The following is a 21,333-nucleotide window of genomic DNA, read 5'->3' on the forward strand; positions in this document are numbered from 1 at the left end:
ACACCCCCCCCCCCCCCCCCGTATCTCCACTCTCAGATTGTGTCTGTTAAGGAAAAAGAAAAACTTGTTTTCCCGGGCGTGTCTCCGCGTGGATAGAGCAATAGTCCTGACCAATTACTCAGACTTCAATGAATCCAACAAACAAGACCCTAAAAAAAAAGCCAAACCCACCCCGTGCTAATAGGGCATGCGAGCTGTTTAGCGTAGTCATGGTTAGCTGTCAGTTGTCATATAACAGTACCACGTAGAACTGTTAATATTAATTGTGTGCATCTTTTTATGTAGTCATGTGCTGCCTCATTAGTTATTAACCATGGTGGAATACATCTGCAAGAAGAAACTCAAGGTTTTCCGAGGGACACCAAAGCAAGCAATGTCTTTAAACCATGAGAAAGTGCAGTATGTACAGATAGAGCCTTTTACTATGAGTGTAGGTAGCATATATAATCAGTTAAATCGAAGTGGTTTTGATGGTTTTATTTGGGAGTGAGACTAAAATAGGAAAGAGCGGTTGGAGGCAGAGATATTGAGGCTTGTATGTCAGAAAAAACACTGTACATAAAAGTGAGTTATTTCTGATTTTAATATCAACGCTGTGCTACCTACTGCTTAATCCCACTTTTGTCACAGCCTCCCTATCTGTAAAGTGAGAGTCTTAAGTGAAAACTATTGTATAAAAGGCTCTGTTTTTCACAATAGTCTTTAGTAAAGACTGTGTTGTGCAGGCATGGGAAGTGATTTGAAGATGAGGAATAGCCTGAGAAACATTTTGCTTAACCATTTGAGCCAAAACTTTACTCAAAGAGCAAGATTTAACCTACCTTTGCATCTCACATATGAATGGCTACTGAAAGATTGCAGTTGTTACGGCTGTGCATTTCCATAGTTCACTCTATCACAGGTTGCATTAGTGCAATTTAGTTTTTACTGACTACTATTTCAGATGTCTGTGTATAATATTTCTCTGTTTGTCTCTCAGTGCTTTCTGCTCCTTTGCAGTTAGTTTCAGACATATCCAATTTAATTATAAAATATTTAGTTTCTCTTTGAGTTAGGATAAAACACAGTACAGGTGGTAAAAGCTGCCTGAGAAATCTGCAGACACTTGGATGGCTAGTCTTGAGCTTCGGGCTGCCTTGGCTAGGCTGATTAAAGCATCTTCCGCTGGTAAAGCAAAGCACGGTTCTTAACTCGTTTGAACAGGTGCTTCCAGAGTGAGGGACCTTTTTTGCTTTTCCCATAAATGCCTTTCAAACATTTCATTCTTTATTAGGCCTTTCAGATGTAAGAAAGAAGCTGTTAGTGGGGGATCATCAACTTGCACTTATGTATATTCATAAATGTTATATAATATCTTTCCAAAAGGGAGATGTTAAACAATGAACATATGGGAGGATCATTTCATCTGCTTTATATGTCAGCTGGTGATAGGTTGAAATGAGACACTTAAACCACACAAGGAAATCCTGTTATTGCAGCGAGGGGCAATGAAGAATACGTCATCCGATAGGAATGCTATAAATTGTTGTTTGCTCTCACGATAAATGTAGTTAAGATTTGGCCAAGTTCATACATTTGCTCTTACAAGAAGTGTCCACGTTGCCTTACTGACCTGTAAAGTAGCACATACAGTCAGTGGCTTAAATGAGACTTCAGGAGTACCAGCATGAAAGAAGGGAAAAGACACAGTGTGTCCCTCCCCACTTTGTAAAGTGCCAGCATGACTGTTCTTATGTAGGTGTATACCTACCCATTTTGACTACTAGGTGCTGCACCACCTGGAGAGGAGTTGGTATAAAGAATGAGCCAATGTCTGGAACATGTTTCTTAGAAAGCTTGCAAGTGCATCTGTGCTCTGGCATACGAGTAAACCAAGGTGCTAATTGCCGATAGCTTAAAGCTGTGAGTGGTGGCTGGGTGAACTCTGGTGACTTTCCTGTAAGAACTGTGGATAATTCACATTATGTGCTTTGAAATATCTACAAAAACTTGGAAAATAGGAAGCTTATCAAAAGAACCAAGAATATGCATAGCAAGTCAGAAGTATCTTGCACCAGACTGTAGCTGTTAAGTGGATGCCCAGATGTAAGCTGTTAAGAACAGCACGAGCATATGTGATACTTCCCTGCATATATATATATATGATACTCTTTCAGTCTTCAGCTATTCTCAACCCATGGACTTTCCAATCCAGACCTGGTTTCTGCATATTGAGTGGTCCTCAGTGGGTGCTCTTCCATGAAGCATTTGGTATCCACTTGAACCCTTATAGTTAGTTTAGGCATATCAACATTTTATGTACTGTTTTTACATGTCAAAGATTTTCTTGTTAAGATTAGTATTTTTGGTATTTCAAGATAATATCCCATACATGGTGTTCTTAGGCAGACAAGGAATACCAGGTCATCTGGGGAACTGAAGGAGCCCTTGGAACAGATAGGAAAATGTACCTTTTTTATTTAGTTAGGTAGTTATTTTAGTACTAGTACAGATGTAATAGCTTTAAAGTGGTTTAAGTGCATGAAGGCTGAGGTGTTAAGACATTGATTTAGGGAAAATACTGTAGTTATATCCCTGCACAGGTTGTGCAGACAAGTCCTGGTTTGAAATGCCTGTATTAATTGGCATTTTTCAAAGTCAACTTAAAATCATATTTGTCTGTGAGAGTTCTGTGTGATGATCTCTGTGACAAAGATCTGATCCGCTCCTGTTTATGATTGTGATAAATTCACGTATGATTTACCTTTTTTTGCCTGTACAATCAGCTATTCTGACTCCTTAGGCTGGTGCGGGGTTTTTGCTCAGCGCAAGGGTGTGTGGCAAGGCAAGTCACACTGTGCTTGCAGGCGCTATGCCCGGAGTCCTGTTCAGCCAGTTTGTGCATTTATAGTTACTTGCTTGCAGTTCTCATGACTTCTGTAGGTTTTTCCTCCCTTCCCCACCTCCTTTGTGAGTTAAATTAAGATTTGGATCTTTCAAACTTTACAGAAAAGGAATGATGTCATTATTTTTGTAGTGCCTCATTTGGGGAGAATGCAGTGATTCTTAAAGAACATAGATGTTATTATTAAATCCTTTTACTGGTTTAAAGTGAATTGTTAGGGCTGCCAGGCATGCAGGCCGGGGGTACCCGGTCCCAGAATTCAGGCTGGGCTTATGGAAAGGATTCCATCACCTTTTCTGCATTTCTTCATTAATGTTGTGAACCAGTAAGAGCACCATTCAGCTGGTGAAAAGAAGTTTTATTCCAAGCTGAAAGGGAGCACTGTCATTAAAGTCTTATGCTTTCATTTCTTTCCATGACGGTGCTCTTACAACTTTATCGGAAAACACCACCGCCCCAATCCTACAGCTTTCCCATATAAACTGTACAGCTTTCTATGATCATACCTACTGGAAGAGCAGTAGAAAATCAACTATATGGTGGCTCAGTTCCGGCATAACTCAAAACAAAATGTTGGCTGTATTTTGCAGCATGGTGGATTTGTCCTTTTTTGAACTATGCATTTAACAAAAAGGAAGATAAAGGAGGGATATGTTATATAGGATTAATTCTTTGATCATATTTCCCTTAAGCTAACAGAACTGGAATTTACCTGTTTCCAAGAGAATGCAGTTGACCCTTTCAGTACTTTTTCGCCCTCTATTTTGTCTTTAACCTAATGATAACCACCAACCAGTTGTGGAAGAGATGTCATTGCTTTTATGTGTATTTGTATTTAAGTGTCTAATAATAAGCTTAAGTCAGGTTTCTATTTCCCAAGTTTTGGTGGAGCTCAGACACGATGCAGAGCCTGAGCATGCACACCTAGCAGATCTGGAGTTCTGCCTTACGCCTCGTTAGGGGTGATCCTGCAGGGATGAAGTATATATATAGGGTGTAGAAAACTCATCAACATCCTGTGCAGGTAACTGAGTTGTTAGTGACATCAATCCCTTTAGGTTAAGCTGTCATTGCTGAAGACATGGTATCATGGATGTTTAAATTATTAACGTATGAACTAAAAAAATGTAACTTTTTCTCCAATAAATGCTTTCTCTTGCTCAAGTCTGAGGACAATAGAAAACCGTAGCATAAAAAGAATGGGCAAAATTCATACATTTTGGGGCGCAGATGTGCATGTGCATACATATGTCTAATAATTCCTAGTAAATATCCTTGCTCTATAAAGCAGCATTATTTTTTTTTTTATTTTCTTTGTGGAGGAATGAATGGGGTCTGTTTCCCCCCCCCTTTAGAAATATGACCAACAGCTAATTCTGTGCTTTCTTTTGCTTCCTGTAGGCTGGCACCAATGCGATTATATACACTGTCCAAACGGCATTTTGTTCTGGTCTTTGTAGTATTCTTTGTTTGTTTTGGTTTGACAGTCTTCATAGGAATAGCAGGTAAGGATGCTGTCTTTTTAAAAAATTACAGTTCTTTTATGCTTTGACTAAACCTGTTGGTATTTACAGATGTATTTAAATGCTAATGAGCTTACTGCCCCTGAGATGTCTGAGGAAGCATTACTTTTGACAAGGAGGGGGAAGTGTATCTTCCATCTCATTTTTTCATAGGAGCACTACCTACACAGATTTGGTATTTGCAACTGCTTTGCAGGGGAGAGTCAGTAGAGTAAAACAAAACCAGCTTCACTGTAACATAATTTTTCAGCAGACTGCTACACTAATTTTCTTCTTTGTATTTCAATCTGTAAAACGGTGGTGCTAACACTTGATTTCCTGTGAGGCAGTTGATAACTGTTTGTAAAGCCTTCTAAATGTTTGGGTGATAAATACCACAGAAATATAAAATATTTTAGTAATGTAAAAATACGAACTTCTGTTGTCGAACATATATGTGCTTAGGTCTCTGGTTTTAAACCTTTGTGGGAGTCATGACGTGATCTGGGAGGCTAAGCACTTAGTGCCTGGTTACTTATCCTGGAGATCAGAGAGATTTGTGGAAGTCTGGTCGACAAAGATGCAGAGTGTCATTAGGCAGATGGAAAGCGTGGGATCCCTCCGTATTTCATGCCAGAGAGCTTTTCCAGGTCTAAAACATACTTGAAAAAGAAGTCAGTGTGCTGTCACTGCAGTGTTAATAAGCTAATACTCTGCTGTCAGGATAGTTTTGTCAACACAGAAGTTAAGTGACAGACGGGGAGAGGGGAAAGGAGGGACTTGTACTCATTAAGCAACCCACCCCCCATGTAAGAATTATTTAAGGACATTACCACCTCCCCCCACTTTACTGCTTATTTCCATGTCACCCAGCGTGTTCTCCTGTGCCACTGTCTGACGCCTCTTGACCTGTCTGTAGGGTTGTCTCTACCTCTGCCCTATCCTTCACTTCCTTTAGAATGAGATGGGCTGCCCAGGCCTGCGACTCATCTGCTCCTGCCTGCCTTGGAAAGAAGCAGGAGGGTTAATTGGACGCAGTTGTTTGGGCTTTTTGTGCCCATCCGTGCCTTGTAAGCAGTACATTCTTCATGATAGCATTAAATAATAAGATTTGTCTGTGAAATAAAACCTTCTTTCCTGCTGTTTGATTTATTGTAGCAGCCTAAGGTGCAAACAGACTTTCAGTTCATAAAGGTTAATCACTGATATTCCTGTGACTTGCCTAAGGATGCTGAAGGCCGTTATTTGGCCACTAAAACACCATATAAATACATTTACAAAAATGCATTTTATATGAATGATAAAGGAAAAAAACCTGGAATTACTTAATTTAGTGTCATTTGTCTATTTGGCTTAAAAAGTGAACCATATTTGTAGTTGTGTATTTATACTGTCCAGTTGCAAGAAGTGCAAGAAAGTTGTTTTACGTAAGACTAGGCAAAAAGCAGTGCTCCTGGAAGAGAAAACTGAGCATTTCATTCTTACTTGGTAGCAGAACCTGAAAGAGAGCTGTGTTGGTGTGTCGCATTGCATCTGCGTGCAGAGTGATCTGATGATGTGGTTGCCTTTGGTCCAGGGGACTTGGCTGCTGTAAGCAACGCTTGGTCATCTGTACCCTGCTGGGGTCCCAGGACTCGCCTGTGATCCCCTTCAGGAAGTGGCACAGCTGTGGGATTCTTGTCCTTGTAAGATTGGTTTGCTGGATAGTTTTGTTGCCAAAGCGTGAACACAGTTCACTATTATAACTTAATTATTTTTAAAAGAATGCTGTTTACCTTGGGAGGACACCCACTGAACACTTAGTGTGATGTTTTTCGCAGCTTTTGTTGACAGCTCCTTGCTTCCTGTGAACAGAGGGAGGGGCACTAACAATGGAGTGCTCCCTCATTAAACGGTGCAGTCTGAGCAAAACTCACCAAACCCACTAAGTAAACGAAAAAGTGGGAGATACATCCGTATTTTCTGTGCTACTTGAATATGCCATTGCCCATACTCAACATCTTTATCTGCAGTTTGGGAAGCCTAGCAGAAGTCTTGCTTCTCATCTGAGAAAACAAGACAGTTTAATCTGAGGTGGCTGTTGCTCTTCAGTTCTTGTAACCCAAGACAGACGCAGACTTGTTTCGTTTTTTTCCCAAGTTACACTCACTTTCTTTCCCTTTTCCCAAGGGGTCTGTGTTATCTTTGGGGTGAGACAAGTGCAAGGAAAATAGAAGGTGCAGAGCTCGTTTTCTGTACCTGTGCAGTTTTCCTGTTCACCGCCTCAGGGTGGTTCTTTGCTTTCAGATGTGATTCTGTTAACTGAGCAAAACTGAAAGAAAAACAATAACAATGTAATTTAATCACCATCATTTTGGTCAGTTGCTTTTAAAAGCTTTAATATATTGCTTGCTAGAGGAGTAGCAGTTACAGCAGTAGAACCTCATTATTTTTTTGGTTGCTGCTCTTAAAAACTGAGACTATGATCTCTCTGCCCCAGTATTGGTTCGTATCTTCTGGTAAAAAAAAAAACCTTTCTAAAAAGGCTCATTCTAATGTTTTTGTTAAGACTTAATTACTGAAATATGATGACTTATCAACTGTGAGCACTTAGAAATTGAGTTACGCTTTTCAAAACAAAAATGCCTTCCAAAAATCTGCCCTGTTTATATGTACTTGAGAACTGAAAAGTTCAACGGTACAGAACTGACTTTATAGTGGGTGGCTGTTAGTGAAGTTGAACTGTAATTCTAATATGCAGCTTTGAATGTGATGGGTGAAATTCTTCATTTTTCCATTTGAAGTCTGTAAGATGGTTAATATTGTAATTAGAGTGGTTATAGAAGCCCAAGCAATGCTGCATGTTTATAGCTGTCATGACAGCTAACCTAAAATACTTCTTGCACAGAATGATCCCATGTTGCTCATTTATAAACGTCCTCTTTTCCACTGTTTCTCTGTGGTAACTTTGAAGTCCATGGTCTTTGTGAAAAACTGCTTTTCTTGCATAATTTTTTTAATACTAAGTTTGTGGCTGAAACAGCGTGTTTTGAGGATTAATAAATTACAGTAAATTGCCAGACCGAATACGTAAGGGGAGAGACCATTTGGACAGAGAAATCTTACTGTGACTGGGAAGCCTCTAGAGTGACCCAGATACACACGTATATGTCCTGCCTATGTCCACACCTGCTATGCATCTCCTCTGTGTTTGTTCACACCCCGGTATATAGATACAGACCTTTTCCTACTCTTCCTTTTCATTTTTCTGGGTTAGTCCTTTTGTGTATGTACATGTGCATGCATTCCTCTTCTCCCCAGTACCATGTGTTCTTGCATACCTAAGAAGGCTAAGGGGAAACCGTACCGCTGTCTACAACAACCTTATCAGAGGATACACAGAAGATGGGGCTAGACTCTTCTCAGAGGTGCATGATGATAGGGTGAGAGGCAACAGACACAAGCTGGAACACAAGAAATTCCAGTTAGATATTAGGAATTTTTTTCTTACCGTAAGGGTGGTTAAAAACTGGAACAGGTTGCCCAGGGAGGTTGTGGGAGTCTCTATCCTTGGAGATGTTCAAGACTTGACTAGATGTGGCCCTGAGCAAACTGATCTAATTAAACAAGAGGGTGGACTAGATGGCCCCTGGAGGTCTCTTCTAACATAAATTAAGATTTTATAGCTTCCCATTTACCGCATACAGAACTAGAGGTAGAGTGTGAGTGGATGGATGCAGTTGATCAGTACATGTTAAGTGTGTGTGTCTGTACCCAGAATGATTGGAGGAAAGGTTGCATAAAAAGTGTGGTAGCGAGCTGAACATCTCCCACTACAATTGGACGTGAAACTCCATTGATTAAATGGATTGTCTGTTTTAGGATAAATTGTTTGTAGAACTTTTATGCAATTATGTTTATTTATGTGATGATATACATAATATATTATAGCTCCAGATTGCTATAGAAAAGGAGGGGCCCAATCTGAGTAGACTGAGAACTGTTCCTAAACAAACATGTGGGTATCTTGGCTTGAACAGACCAATGTGATGAAAATCCAGCACTAGCCAGAAAGTACTGTTATTGTGATTGTACAAGCAAGTACACTACACGTACATAAAAAGGCATTAGCATCATGCACTCAAATACAATGGGATGTGTTTGCCCTGGTACCTGCGCCTTGAGTGCAATGCCTTATGGACACTATGCTCTATGTAAATCAGGTAATGGTAGCAGTTTGGCTATAGAAACTTCAGAGTGCAATTAAATATGCTGGGTTTTGGGTGGTTTTTGCAGCCCTTGTTGAGCTTCAAGTTGCTGTGATGACAGTGCCACTGGTGCTTAGCTAGCTTTTTCTGCAGCTGAGTACTTTCATGACTGCAGTGTACAGCTTAGCTTGGGAAAAATACCATGTGGTTTGTTGTAGTAGTTTAGAGTACACATGCAGGGCTTCTGACACGGAGTTCTTGAATTATAATCTACTTCCTATTTAATCATGCCTAGAAATATTATGGCAGAGAGGCTTAAAGGAACATTCAGGCCAAGTTTATTAATAATATTGAAATGTCTAAGTGATTTACCCTTCAGCTTAAACATCTGAAAAGCAGGATACTATTTACCTGCTTTGCAGGGAGGTATTTTGTACAGTCTTTTGAAATCCTATATTTACATCATTACTTATCGGTAATACACATACTTCAATATTGTTTTCTTTCTTCCTTCTTATATATTGTGTAGGTCCTAATGTAATTGAAACTTCTGTAGCAAGAACCGACTTAAATAACAGCCTAAAGGTAAGAGTTAATAAATATCGTTGGATTACATGAATGGCTTTATTTGATGTCAGTAATGTTAAACGTTCCCCTCCTTCCCCCCAATTATTTTAAGTATTTAGTTTTTTACTGGAAGACTTCTTGGCCACATGGTGCTTTCCAGTTTGAAATTGAACATGCAATATTGTACTACCACTGTGTTATTTCATGAGTGGCTCAGCAGCAATTTCTAGTCTCTTACTTTTGTGAGCAGGTAAGGTAGAGAATTCTATGATGTTTCTGCACAGCAATTTGCGATAAAGTAACACTTGAGTGTTGATAGGATTCCCTGGTGAGTTCATGTTGGAGATTCTTGTAGGGGGTCCAGAAACAGAAATTGAGAACATAAACTGAAAAACAATGCTCTCAGTGGCAACTAATGATATCCCTCTTGTGATGTTCCTTTCTATCAGGAAGGAATATTTCTTTTTCTTGTTAATTGTTCACTGTCATGTGACCAAGACATGGGATCTGGCTTCCTAACATGAACCTTCACATTCATTTTCTTAAAAGCTTTCATATTTTGGTTCTCAGTTCTTGCATTTTTATTTGTCTAGCTCTTCGCTGTCAACCTAATATCTAAAGTAACTTTTGTGAAAGTGCCAAAAAAAGTTTTGTTGTTTTGTTTTGAGGGGTTTCTTAAAGTAAATTTTCTTTAAATACACTGGAACGTTTCTTTTTTTGGTCTGTTAGTCACCTATATATGTTTGGATTGCTACTGTATTCTGGGTGGATTTTATTTTTAAAAAGCATATTTTTATATCAAATAGGAGAAGTCTTTCCTGCACGTAGGTTTTATCTGCTAATGAGATCTTCCATGCTTTTGAAATGAATGTGGGATTTTTAGAAAACCTAGTGGACAAATAGTTGTTGTTTTCATAATTATATTTGAACAGGTTTAAAACTGTGTAGCAGGTGAGGGGTCACAAATCTGACTTTTGATGTAAAGTGCTAGAAATTACTTTTTATTTTCAAGCTAGGTCTCAGGATTTTGTTTTTCATATCTGAACTTTTCTGTTTTATTGCTGCTGCTTTTATGTGCTTTAAGTAGTCGTACCTTTCCTTACTTCAGTGCTGTGCAAAATATGTGTGCTGTTTAAGCTACTTCTCTGGAAGACTTATATTTGAGCTGCTTATCATACTGTCCATAGTGTAGCACATATAAAATCTATTCCCAAAAATATTGTCACAAACATAATTAACATGCCTTTCATCATTGTAACTACAGATATATCATGTAACAGCATAATGGCTGGTGCTAAACTTGTGGGTTTTTTTTACAGCTGAAGCCATTTAATTTAAGTTCACCACCACTGTCTACTTACAATCAGCAGCTATGGCTGACCTGCATAGTTGAGTTGGATCAGCACGATGGTGAGAATCTTACCTAATTCTCAGGAAACTGCTATAGCAACCTGTATATGGTATATTGTATCTTTAACTTCATCTGTCACATACGTGATCCTGTTGCTTTCTGGCTATGGTTGGTGGGTTTTTCCTCTGATACAGTTTCTGCCCCTCCACCCCTTGCCCCCAGTAAAGACATGGACAGCACTCATCTTGAGAACTGGAAGCAACAGGTATATGGGATAAGTTGTTTGTTATTTCTGTGAAAGCAGTAGTATCTAGAGAATCTGTGTCTCTCGCTTCATTTTGGGGGGAATTAGATGTGTAGATTGTAATGATATTAATTTTTCAATAGAAGTTCTCTGTAAATACATGAGAAATACTGTATTAGTAATTGTTAGTCTGTTAAGATTCAGTACAGGGCATTTGTGAATTACTGCCTAAACATATAAATAAAAAGTTTTGTGGGTTTTTTTATTAATATACTGGACCCCTACTCCAGTAAAGTATAACTGAATAACTTTGAGTAATCTTTGGATATCATATGTGTTTTAAATTATATTTGGAACTCTATTTGAGATTTCATTTCTGCATGTAGCAATAGCTTAATGTTTTCTCTTTTAATTACAGTATCCCTCAAAAAGAATGTTACTATGACAGTCAAAGTACTTGGAGTGGTGAAGGATGGAAGCACACCATATGTTAATAATCAAGTTCACAATCGGACGAGATTACTCAGTTGTGCACAAGTATGTGCCTGCTTAAACAAAACTCTGATGCATTACATTTTCTTTAAATCTATTTGTGTGCATGTTACATTACATTGCAAATGAGAAGAATATATCTGTTAAGCATGTCTCAGGAAAGACTCTAGAGTATAGTTTTATTTATAATTGCAACCTAGCTAGTAATGCTGACCAAGATACCTACCTATCCGTCTTTTTCTGTTTACTTCTATGACTTGTGTCTATTACCCCTTAAAGACCCCTCTTTCTTTTTAGAGTAGGTCTCTGCCAGCAAAGCAGTGTGTCCTGCTTAGTCACCTAAACAGATTTAACAGTACTGAAGAAAGGAATATTGTAGTAGAAGATTGGATATAGGGCTCCAGAGGAGAAAAAAATTCTCCTCCAACACCTGGCAGAGAGTCTGGTTGAAATCAGCTGGCATCTGTGTTCTGAAAAAGCCAAATTTCTGCCACCTGTGAAGAAATGTTTAAAGTTTTGAGTTTCTAGTATAATTTTCACTGAAATTTTTAAGCTTAGAGACATCCAAAACAGCTTCTCCAGATGTAAGTCCTTTAGGAAGGGCATAGCTGAAGTTTTTTTGATAAGCATATAGGGTAAATCAAATGTTTTCTTTTTATATATATACACACACATATGAAATCTGCAGAAATTAATGAACAGTGTTCCATTAGATTTAATTACATGCAGCCAAGAGAGCAATATGCTTGGGTTTTCTCTTTCCTCCTGTTAACTTTCAGAAATGAGTTAGCACAAGATAGCCCCATCTCACAATCAGATGACCTAGAGCTTGGCTGACAGAGTTATTCAGATCCTTCCTGGTGCTGCACGCAGTTGCTTTCACCAGCTTATGGGAAAAGCTAGCCTTGTTTATTGGGTCAACCTTTCATCCTGCTGACTGACTTTATCAGTTTCTTCTGCTTTGTCTGGTATCTTTCAAGAAATTTGTTATCTGTGGGTTTTGTTTGAGTCTTAGTCTGACTGATCAAGATTGGTAAGGCATATAATAAATATCATCAATATCTGACCGTTTAGAAACAAATTCTCCAACCTATATTAACAGTGCATATTCTGGAATAAATTGAAGGTTTTTACATACTATTCTTCACTGTATGTGTTCACAGAAATGCAGTGAAATCATTGTTGCTCACCTTGGCTACCTGAACTACACTCAGTACAACATATTTGTTAGCTTTGAAGATCTAAATAAGTTAACGTACACCATCCAGAATATTACTTTCACAGTAAGTACAAAATTTTACTAGCAAAAGAAATCTCTTTAATTGCTAATGCTGTTGTAGAAGTCTTTAACTATAATAAAAAAGTTATCTCATTTTTGAAGATAAATATAAAGATGCATCATAATTAATTGTTCTGTCACTACTAATGTCGGAACTGTTATAGCATTTGCTGTTAATAAGGGTCTAGACCAATTTTTTTAACTCTATAAGGAAAGATTTTTCTTTCAGAACTGCTAATGCTGTTTTCTGGAACACATACATCTACTTTAACTATAATAAAAAAGTTATCTCATTTTTGAAGATAAATATAAAGATGCATCATAATTAATTGTTCTGTCACTACTAATGTCGGAACTGTTATAGCATTTGCTGTTAATAAGGGTCTAGACCAATTTTTTTAACTCTATAAGGAAAGATTTTTCTTTCAGAACTGCTAATGCTGTTTTCTGGAACACATACATCTAGTCTAATTCCTGGGAGATATTTTTAACAGTATGCAAGCTAGACTAGAACATCCAGTTTTCTGCATTTGCTTATAGAGAAGTTGCCTCTCTAAAGCATGGTATCTTTTTCAGCCTTTCAGTAGGTGTATCTGAATTAGCAAGATTTTTCCAGGCTTTACGAAAGCATGGGCTAGAAAGATTTAACAAACGCAAAGAAAAATGAAATTTTTTTTTTTCTGTGCTTATGAGGAAGAAAAAAATGTTTATTCAGCTAAAATAAGCAGACTAATAAAATAATTCACTAAAATAATCCCTAGTGAAATAACTAGCTCAGTTCATAGTGCTAAAGATTGCTTATAAAACAGTTACATCATCAGTGTGTGCTGACTGGCTCCAGAAAGAAATGTAGAAACATTTGCATAGGGAGAAAATGGAATTTATAATACAGGTTACTGTGGTATATTCTACCTGTATGCAATGTTCGGTATGTCAGAGCAGGTAGCAAGCAAAAATCTTACTGTAAAGCAAAAGTGTTTTTTATATACTAAATGAACTTCCTGAATATTAATATTTGTAATGTTCTAGCGCATAAAGCACGTCATTTAAAAATAAGCTCTAAGGGGAAAAAACCCCCAAACTCACAAACCCTTTGCTTAGTCAGAGATTTCAAACGGGACAAAGTGTTGGAGCATTTATAGTTGTACGGTTTATCATCTTGCTTGGCAGACTGCCTTTAAGGCAGACTTGTGCGCAAAACCAAAAAACCCAAACCCAAAGCCCTGCTTTCCCACAGCAATTAAATTGTCAATTTATTTCATTATTACAATGGTTTATGGTGATCTCAGTTGAAATCATAGATTGCCTCTTGTATAATGGGATTCTCTACATATAATTTTCATTCTACATTTATGGTTTAAAAAGACAAGACAGAAGTTGACAGATTCAATACATTGAAAGGTAAAGCTTCTTGTCCAGGTGGGCAAAGCATATGTTGTACCAGGGAGTTTATATTTCAAAAGTGGCTTCAAAAGAGAAGCATGCCAGGTATGAGAGAAATTGTCAACAGAGCAGAGTTTATGCAAACTGACATGTTATAATTAATATTTGTGCCCTTCTAGTAACTAGAGAAGCTGAAGGAGCTTTTCCTCCTTAACCTATGAAAAAAGTTCTTTACTTCTGGTTCGCTCATTTATTCTTCCCTTACTTGATTTTCTTTTTTCCTCTTCTGACACAAGAGAATAAGCTTTAAGAAAACGAACCCATTACAGGAAGCATGCCTGTACCTTATCAACCTCTTCATAATCAATTTATGCATCTGACCTTGGTAATAAAGAAGAACATACTGGATTTACTCAATTATTGGCATTCAAACTTTGAATGAAAGTGCAGTTGAAGTCAGTGAAGAATATCCTTTTTGTCCTGAGAAGTGCTTTAACATATGACAGCACACTGAGTATGTTACAAAGTGGCAGGGTAAAAGAGAAGCAAGGGTATTAGGCTGCTTTGGTTATCTTTTTGTCAGATAGTCCTACGGGTATGAGTTTATCTTTTTCTTTCCACGGTGATGTGGTGGAACTTGGTTATACCTTTAAATTTTGAAAAGCCAGAGAACTTTTCAGTATCTGCAGAAAGTGCTAATTATTGATGTTGTATGTACCCTGTCAAAATATTGTTCATTGGGCTATCTTTCTTTTCTTTTCCTGTAGTGGAAGACCTACAATCCAACTTTTTCTCAAGTGGAAATATGGTTCCGATTTGTCTTTGTAGTTCTCACTTTTATGGTCACGGTAAGATTTTTTTTTTAGTTTTTCTGGAGTATATTCTGTAGGCAGTTGATAACACTATTTTGTAGTGTTGTGTTTAGTAACTTAACCTCGGGCAGCAGAGTTGAGATATCACTGAATGGGTGTAAAAAATGTTTCTAAAATACTTATGTAGTTGCTGCTTTTGTGTTTTTACCAGTGGTATTGAAGGGACATTAAGAAAATAGGATAAATGGGAAAACTTGTTTTTCTAAACTCTGATTTTGAATTGAACAGAAAGAATTTTGTTTAAACAAAGGAAATTGTAATTCGATGCTAGAAAAAATATTTTTTTGCAGCGTAGGTAGGCTTAGACATTGGAATAGGATGCCCAGAGCGTGGGCTCTCCATCTCTGAAAATGAGCAAAACTCAGTTGAATATGACCTTGATCTAACTTTAAAGTCGTCACTGCCTTGAGTGTGAGGATGGGCCAGATGACCTCCAGAGGTCCCTTACAACCTAAATTATGCTACGATTTAGATTATCTCTCCCCTCCAACCTGGTTTGGCCCCTGGAAAAGAAGTGTTTGGAAAAAAAACCAACATAAAATCTAAAATGCAGAATTTTCGGAGTAAGGACACTAAAGCACTGAACACTTGCATAGCATTTTTCTTACATAGATGATGTCACTCGGCAGGTAACTGTGAATGTGATATGGAATCTGTTTTTTTTTTAAAAGTGAGTTTAAGTGGAAGTTGTTGGTAGCGTGTGACCAGTAATTAGGCAACATTTTTTCATACATTGTTGATTTGCACGGTACTAGCTGGTTTCCTTCTCAGTTTGCTTGAGAGATTAAGTAATTTGCATTGGGGTAAGCCAGCAAACTTGAAGCAGAAGTAGAAGCTAGGAGATATGGCTCCTGTTTTACAATGTTCTCAGTTGCAAAGACCTCATGAAGTAGCCTTTGCATTGTGCTGTGTTATCTTTTTACTCTGGTAAAACCATTAAGGCTGTATTCCTTCCATACAAATTTTTCTTGTTGTTTTACAGTGTCTGTTTGCACATTCCCTGCGGAAATTCTCCATGAGAGACTGGGGTATTGAACAGAAATGGATGTCCATCCTCCTTCCCCTCCTGCTACTTTACAATGGTACTTGTATCCTGGAATTTTTAGAAAAGCTCCCCTTTTTTTTAAAAAAAAAAAAAAAGAAAAGAAAAAAAGAGAGTGAGAGAGAGAAGGCAAAATGGAATTTGGCCTTGAACTTATAAGCAGCTGTTTATAAGGCTTCAGAAAACCAATTTTAAAAAACCCCCAACCCTTTTTAAGTGTATCAAATTCAATGGCATAATGAGTAGGTGGATTTCATTCTTTTCAGTCACATGTATGTCAACTCTATTTGTTGAAAGCTCTGATTGGAATAGGCGGCAGCAACCATACTGAACCTTTCATATAGCGACATGTAAATGCAATTTCTGTGTTTGTCTGCTAAGTCTTCTTCATTTTTCAGATACTCGCGCTTTAGTTAAAAATGGAGGCTACTTTTAGTCTGGTAAACCACATCAAATTCTAGCACTCTCTAGCAGTACCAAAAGAATATTTGCCTTTCAGTCATTCTATGATCATTTTTTAGGTCATCACCAAGAACAGTGGTTTAGTAGAAAGTCTAATGAAACCTGAAATCTTCTAGAAATGTTGGCAACCATTTCAGATTATTCCTACAACACCGAGGATTGCTGCTGGAGGCACCATTTTCTATGTAAATAACTTTAAGATACAGCAACCTTCGATTTCATTTACTGGTGTAATTTGAAAAATCTAGGGTTTTTTGTTCTTCTGAAGATACGTCCTGCTTTACTTTTCGTAATGGAAAAGACTGTGCTTTTTCCCCTCTGTTTAACTTTTTTTTTTCCTTATTTTGTTACAGATCCATTTTTCCCCCTTTCTTTTCTGGTGAACAGCTGGTTTCCTGGAATGCTGGATGATCTATTCCAGTCACTGTTTCTGTGTGCACTGTTGCTGTTCTGGCTTTGTGTCTACCATGGTATAAGAGTACAGGTAAGGGTATAACATTATCTACTACTTACTCAGAAGGCAGTGCTTGTCTTTTCAGTCCTCTCAAAAGGTGACAAAAATGAAACCAAATTTTTAAAAAAGAGACATTTATTTTATTCTTAAAGTACAATGTGACACATGAAGCTTTGGCGTTAAAATGATTTGTGGTGAAGCAGATTGTCTTGAGGATACCATGCCTAAATGAGAGAGATGGGACAGTCCACTCTAAATTATTGCAAGACAGCCTTCAGAATTATGATGCCATTATGCTTTGTTCTTGCTTGAAGGGTTTTGTTGTTGTATATGGTGGTTGATTGTCTTTTAAACGACTTTAAAATACTGCATATGATAAATATGAATTCTGGAGCATATTCCTGTATTTGCAGTATCAGTGAAATATGTGAGACCTTATAAATAGGATGCTCCAAATCTACTGTATCTTATTAACACAAATGATGATACAATTTTACGTCTTCTGTAATCACCTGTGCAGGTTAAAAATACATAAGGTGAGTGTCTTAATCTAGTTCATCTTGAATGAAACAAAGATGATAGTTAGTTTATTCTGTCAAGAATGAATGAAATCTCAACTGTGGGTTCACTCCTTCACCACACTATTGTTTTCCCAACAGGGGGAAAGGAAGTGCTTAACTTTTTATCTGCCCAAATTCTTTATTGTTGGACTATTGTGGCTGGCCTCTGTTACACTGGGAATATGGCAAACGTAAGTAATTTAAAATTTAGTGCAAAAGTGGCGAGTTGAGAGTGTTCAGGAATTAGAAGATTGTTTATAATTAGTGGTATCTGTTTCTTAGTGCTCTGATTGTGATAGAGGAATGGAGTTCAAATTCTTACATCTTTCTGTTTTGCAAATTGTGACTGATTTGAAAACACAATTCCCCATGGACGATCTAGTAGTACATAATTTTATAAACCAGAGTGAGATCTAGAAATCACTACTTTGTCAATACGTTATGACTCCCTACAATACTCCCTCTAGCACTACCCAATTAGCTTTTAGTATTTGAAGCAACAGTTTCTCTGTAGTTAATTGTTACACAGTTTGACCAAACTTTCTCAACTATTAAACCTGCACAATTGGTATTGACGCTGCTTAGTCAAGCTATGCTATCTCTCCTCAAAACTCAGTTCTTTTGCTTGGTTTAGTGTTTCTCTCTTTTTTCCCAATTTGTTGTGTTAACATAAAGGTGTCGCTATTCCCCACCCAGAAAACTTTCTCAGTTTTGGTACATTTGTAGTTTCTAAACCATTTTAGTCTCAAGTGTTTACCTCTTATTTTATTTCTCAGAAGGAAGACACCTTCTAACCTTCTCCATGCCGTTGTACATTGTTGAAAGCAGTGCAGTTGCAGAAAATGCTTGTGCTGATGCCCTATCAGTAGAATTGCTATGAGGGAAGGGCTTATACCACAGTTATTTCTTAAGTAAAATTCTTATCACCAAGGATAAAAACTAAACACTAAATCCTGAAGGCTTGTAGGAATTTATGAGACGATACATTTTCTAAAAAAATAAGTGGGCAGATTAGACATGCTCACAACTGAAATCCTCCATATTCCTTCAAAATTGGGTTTGGGAAGAAGGAGGATGTCATATACTGTAAATTGTCATGCAATCAATGGCATTGCACCGATTTATACAGCCAAAACCTTTAGTTATAAACTCCGTATAGTAACTTTAAACCTTTTCTTTGTTAGTGGGTTTCTTGGTCAGTACGGCTTTTTGACCTTGTCTTTTGTAATGGTGTAAGCACCACTTTTTCATTTTGAATCTTTTCTAGTGTTAATGAAGTACATGATCCTACATATCAATACAGAGTCGACACAGGTAATTTCCAGGTAAGTCAGAAATGTTTTCTTGCTATTAAATTGTCAGGTGGAGTTAGGCAATACAAGGAGGTGGGGTTTGTTCTTCTATTAAAATCTGTAACACAATTTAGAAAATAGCAAGTGCTGGTCGGATGGTCTTATTCTGACTAGGGTACTTTTAATTTTGCTTTAGATCACGCATAGGCCATATTGAGCTCCATCCCGATGAGAAGAGTAAATTGTCTTCCAAATCTGGAGACTCAACACCACAAGTTTAGTCACAGACTCATGACTGTTGGGATTGAAAGAAAAATTTTTAAGCCTCTTATTAAGTCAGTTTTGTACATCTTTACTCCTGCCAAGATCCTCTGTCCTAGTAAATTTCAGACTTTCTTGTTGTAAAGGAAGATCTGATTTATATGGGTCCTTATATTGTTCTCAGGGGCTGTGTTTTTAGAAAATCATTGAGATTCAGCTCGCTGTGAACTCAGTGAACAAAATTATGACTTCTATTAAACATCCTTTCTTTACATTCCCCAAAAACCTACCTTGACGTACAGCCATCCTTGTTTTGTACTTCCTTTCATGAGCCTACTTTCCCTGAATAAATGGACCATTCTGTGTTGTGCTTCTGGAAATAATGATTTCTATTGAGGGAAGAAGGAATAGACCAAATCTCGTTAAATAATAAAAACTAACGCTCTTCTTATAGGGAATGAAAATCTTCTTCCTTGTGGTGGCAACCACATACATTCTCTACCTTTTGTTCCTGATAGTGAGGGCATGCTCAGAACTTCGTAACATGCCTTATGTTGGTAAGGAATATTTCTTTTGATTCTTCCCCAAACAGGCTTGCTTCTCCTAGACGTAGGTGTAAATTTGCTAATAACAACTTTTCTCAATCTTTTTCAGATCTCAGGTTAAAATTCTTGACTGCATTAACCTTTGTAGTGCTTGTCAGTAGGTAAGGCTTTTCAAAGTACGTTTCTCAGTGCTGTAACTTTTATAACTTTTTTCCCAGGGCTTTGAATACATTTTGTTGATTTTAAAATTGTCAATGAAACTGAGGAATGTCTTTTAATATGATTGTTATGGCAAACATTTCTTAATTTTTTAACCCTTCTTGAGGCTTTTAGAGCTAACTTTATATTATTTCCATTACCACAGCAGTACACTGCAAGATTTAGAGGTTCACTTAGCAGAGATGTTTTCTGTACTGCTGAGTGGTCTGCAGTGCACCGCTCACCTCTTCTGGAGCTTTGTAAGCTTCACTTAGTCAAAGCAGAAGTTTAGATTTAGTTTCTTAGATTATTGTTAATATCTGTCTCCCCCACTCCAAGCAGTTACTTCAAATTACTCTTGACTCTTGGATTGTCTGTAGTGGATGAAATCTGAGGGAAGTAGACCATGGGGTTGTTTTTCCGCTTCACTCAGTTGAGTAAATACTGCTGATTTTTAATCACAAAAGAATCATTCTTAATTTAGAGCTATGAAAGCAAATGTGTCTTAAAATAAATGGTCAACATGTTAACATAATTATTTTCTCATATACTTTTCTATCAAGCTCCCATTTCAATTTTGCTGTTTAAAGACACAGCACACTTATATGCTTTAACTTTTTTTCCACAGCATTGTTATACTCTACCTACGCTTTGGAGCACAAGTTCTACAGGACAACTTTGTTGCTGAGCTGTCGACTCATTATCAGAATTATATCCTTCTGTTGTGATACTGCTCAACTGGGAATGTTAATCTGTTTTCATGCAGAAGGTACTTAAAAATGATGTACCTAAGGACTGATGCCTTTGAATTCTGGGTGGGCTTTTGAAGTTCGGTCCATTTTGATCGAGGTTTCATGTCAGCATTTTGCAATGGCTGTTTGTAAAGGTTATGAACTGAGACAGTTTCAGTCTAATTTGTTTACATCACATAAATTACAACTGCATTTGATACTCTTCAAAAGGAATGAAGGACTAGATATGCATGCATTCAAGTAATTTTAACAAGTTATTGTGACAAATTTGGCTGCAAATACATGCATGAATTCAGTTTGCTGTATACCTATCAGTTGGCATGGGGCGTACAAAAATATTTGAGAAATTAATAGTTTAGAAGTCACTGAAAATGACTTTGATTTGAAGCTGAAAATGTGTTTGTGTATTGGTCCAAGTCTACATGTGGAAGAGGTCATAGCAGAGAATTTAAGTGACTTGAGAAGAGACTGTTTCTGATGTCTGTTGGCAACAGGATTACAAACTGTATTTCTGGACCTGAACCATGAGATCCTCGTTCATTCTACTTTCTGAAAGTGCCTGTGTGACTGCAACTGCTCCAGTTACTGATAAGCTTAGATATGTGGTGGGAGCTAGTAAAAAACAATATGTAAAGCCTTTAGTATTTTCCCAAAATGGTGGCAAGAAGCCATCTTCAGAGTTCTATCTACAGATAGTCCTTTCTCCTTCCTTCTCAACTGCTGTGCCAAGCAAGAACTTCTTTAAAAATAAACAAAACAAAATAAAACAAAATAAAACAAAGAGGGACCTGGCCCCTTACTCTTTTAGCATTGAAGGCAGAACTATTCAATTTACCGTGCACTCCACCACTCAAGAGTAGACCTTATCTCAGCAAATGTTATATGTGTTAAAGTTAAAGCTTTGTCTTCAGTGGGAGCTTTACCTCAAAATCACTTGAGTATGTTAGTTGTGTCGTGGTTTAACCCCAGTCAGCAACCAAGCAATAATAATAATAATAATAATAAT

The 21,333-nt window shown here is 37.4% G+C and overlaps 1 protein-coding gene across 1 annotated transcript in view; it reads left to right on the top strand.

Annotated features, from left to right (window-relative positions):
- The first annotated feature begins 313 nt into the window (after nt 1–313).
- TMEM181 (transmembrane protein 181) overlaps nt 314–21,333 on the top strand; it is a 25,126-nt gene continuing 4,106 nt past the window's right edge. Inside the window, exons 1-14 of the mRNA XM_009281557.2 lie at nt 314–399; nt 4,286–4,389; nt 9,103–9,158; nt 10,460–10,550; nt 11,154–11,272; nt 12,391–12,510; nt 14,657–14,737; nt 15,744–15,843; nt 16,619–16,749; nt 17,379–17,470; nt 18,547–18,604; nt 19,287–19,389; nt 19,487–19,538; nt 20,204–20,286. Coding sequence (XP_009279832.1) covers nt 314–399; nt 4,286–4,389; nt 9,103–9,158; nt 10,460–10,550; nt 11,154–11,272; nt 12,391–12,510; nt 14,657–14,737; nt 15,744–15,843; nt 16,619–16,749; nt 17,379–17,470; nt 18,547–18,604; nt 19,287–19,389; nt 19,487–19,538; nt 20,204–20,286 — 1,276 coding nt within the window. The remainder of the gene's footprint in view (nt 400–4,285; nt 4,390–9,102; nt 9,159–10,459; nt 10,551–11,153; nt 11,273–12,390; nt 12,511–14,656; nt 14,738–15,743; nt 15,844–16,618; nt 16,750–17,378; nt 17,471–18,546; nt 18,605–19,286; nt 19,390–19,486; nt 19,539–20,203; nt 20,287–21,333) is intronic.

The sequence above is a fragment of the Aptenodytes forsteri genome, unplaced genomic scaffold (genome assembly GCF_000699145.1).
Source record: "Aptenodytes forsteri isolate BGI_AS27 unplaced genomic scaffold, ASM69914v1 Scaffold82, whole genome shotgun sequence".
Taxonomy (NCBI): domain Eukaryota; kingdom Metazoa; phylum Chordata; class Aves; order Sphenisciformes; family Spheniscidae; genus Aptenodytes; species Aptenodytes forsteri.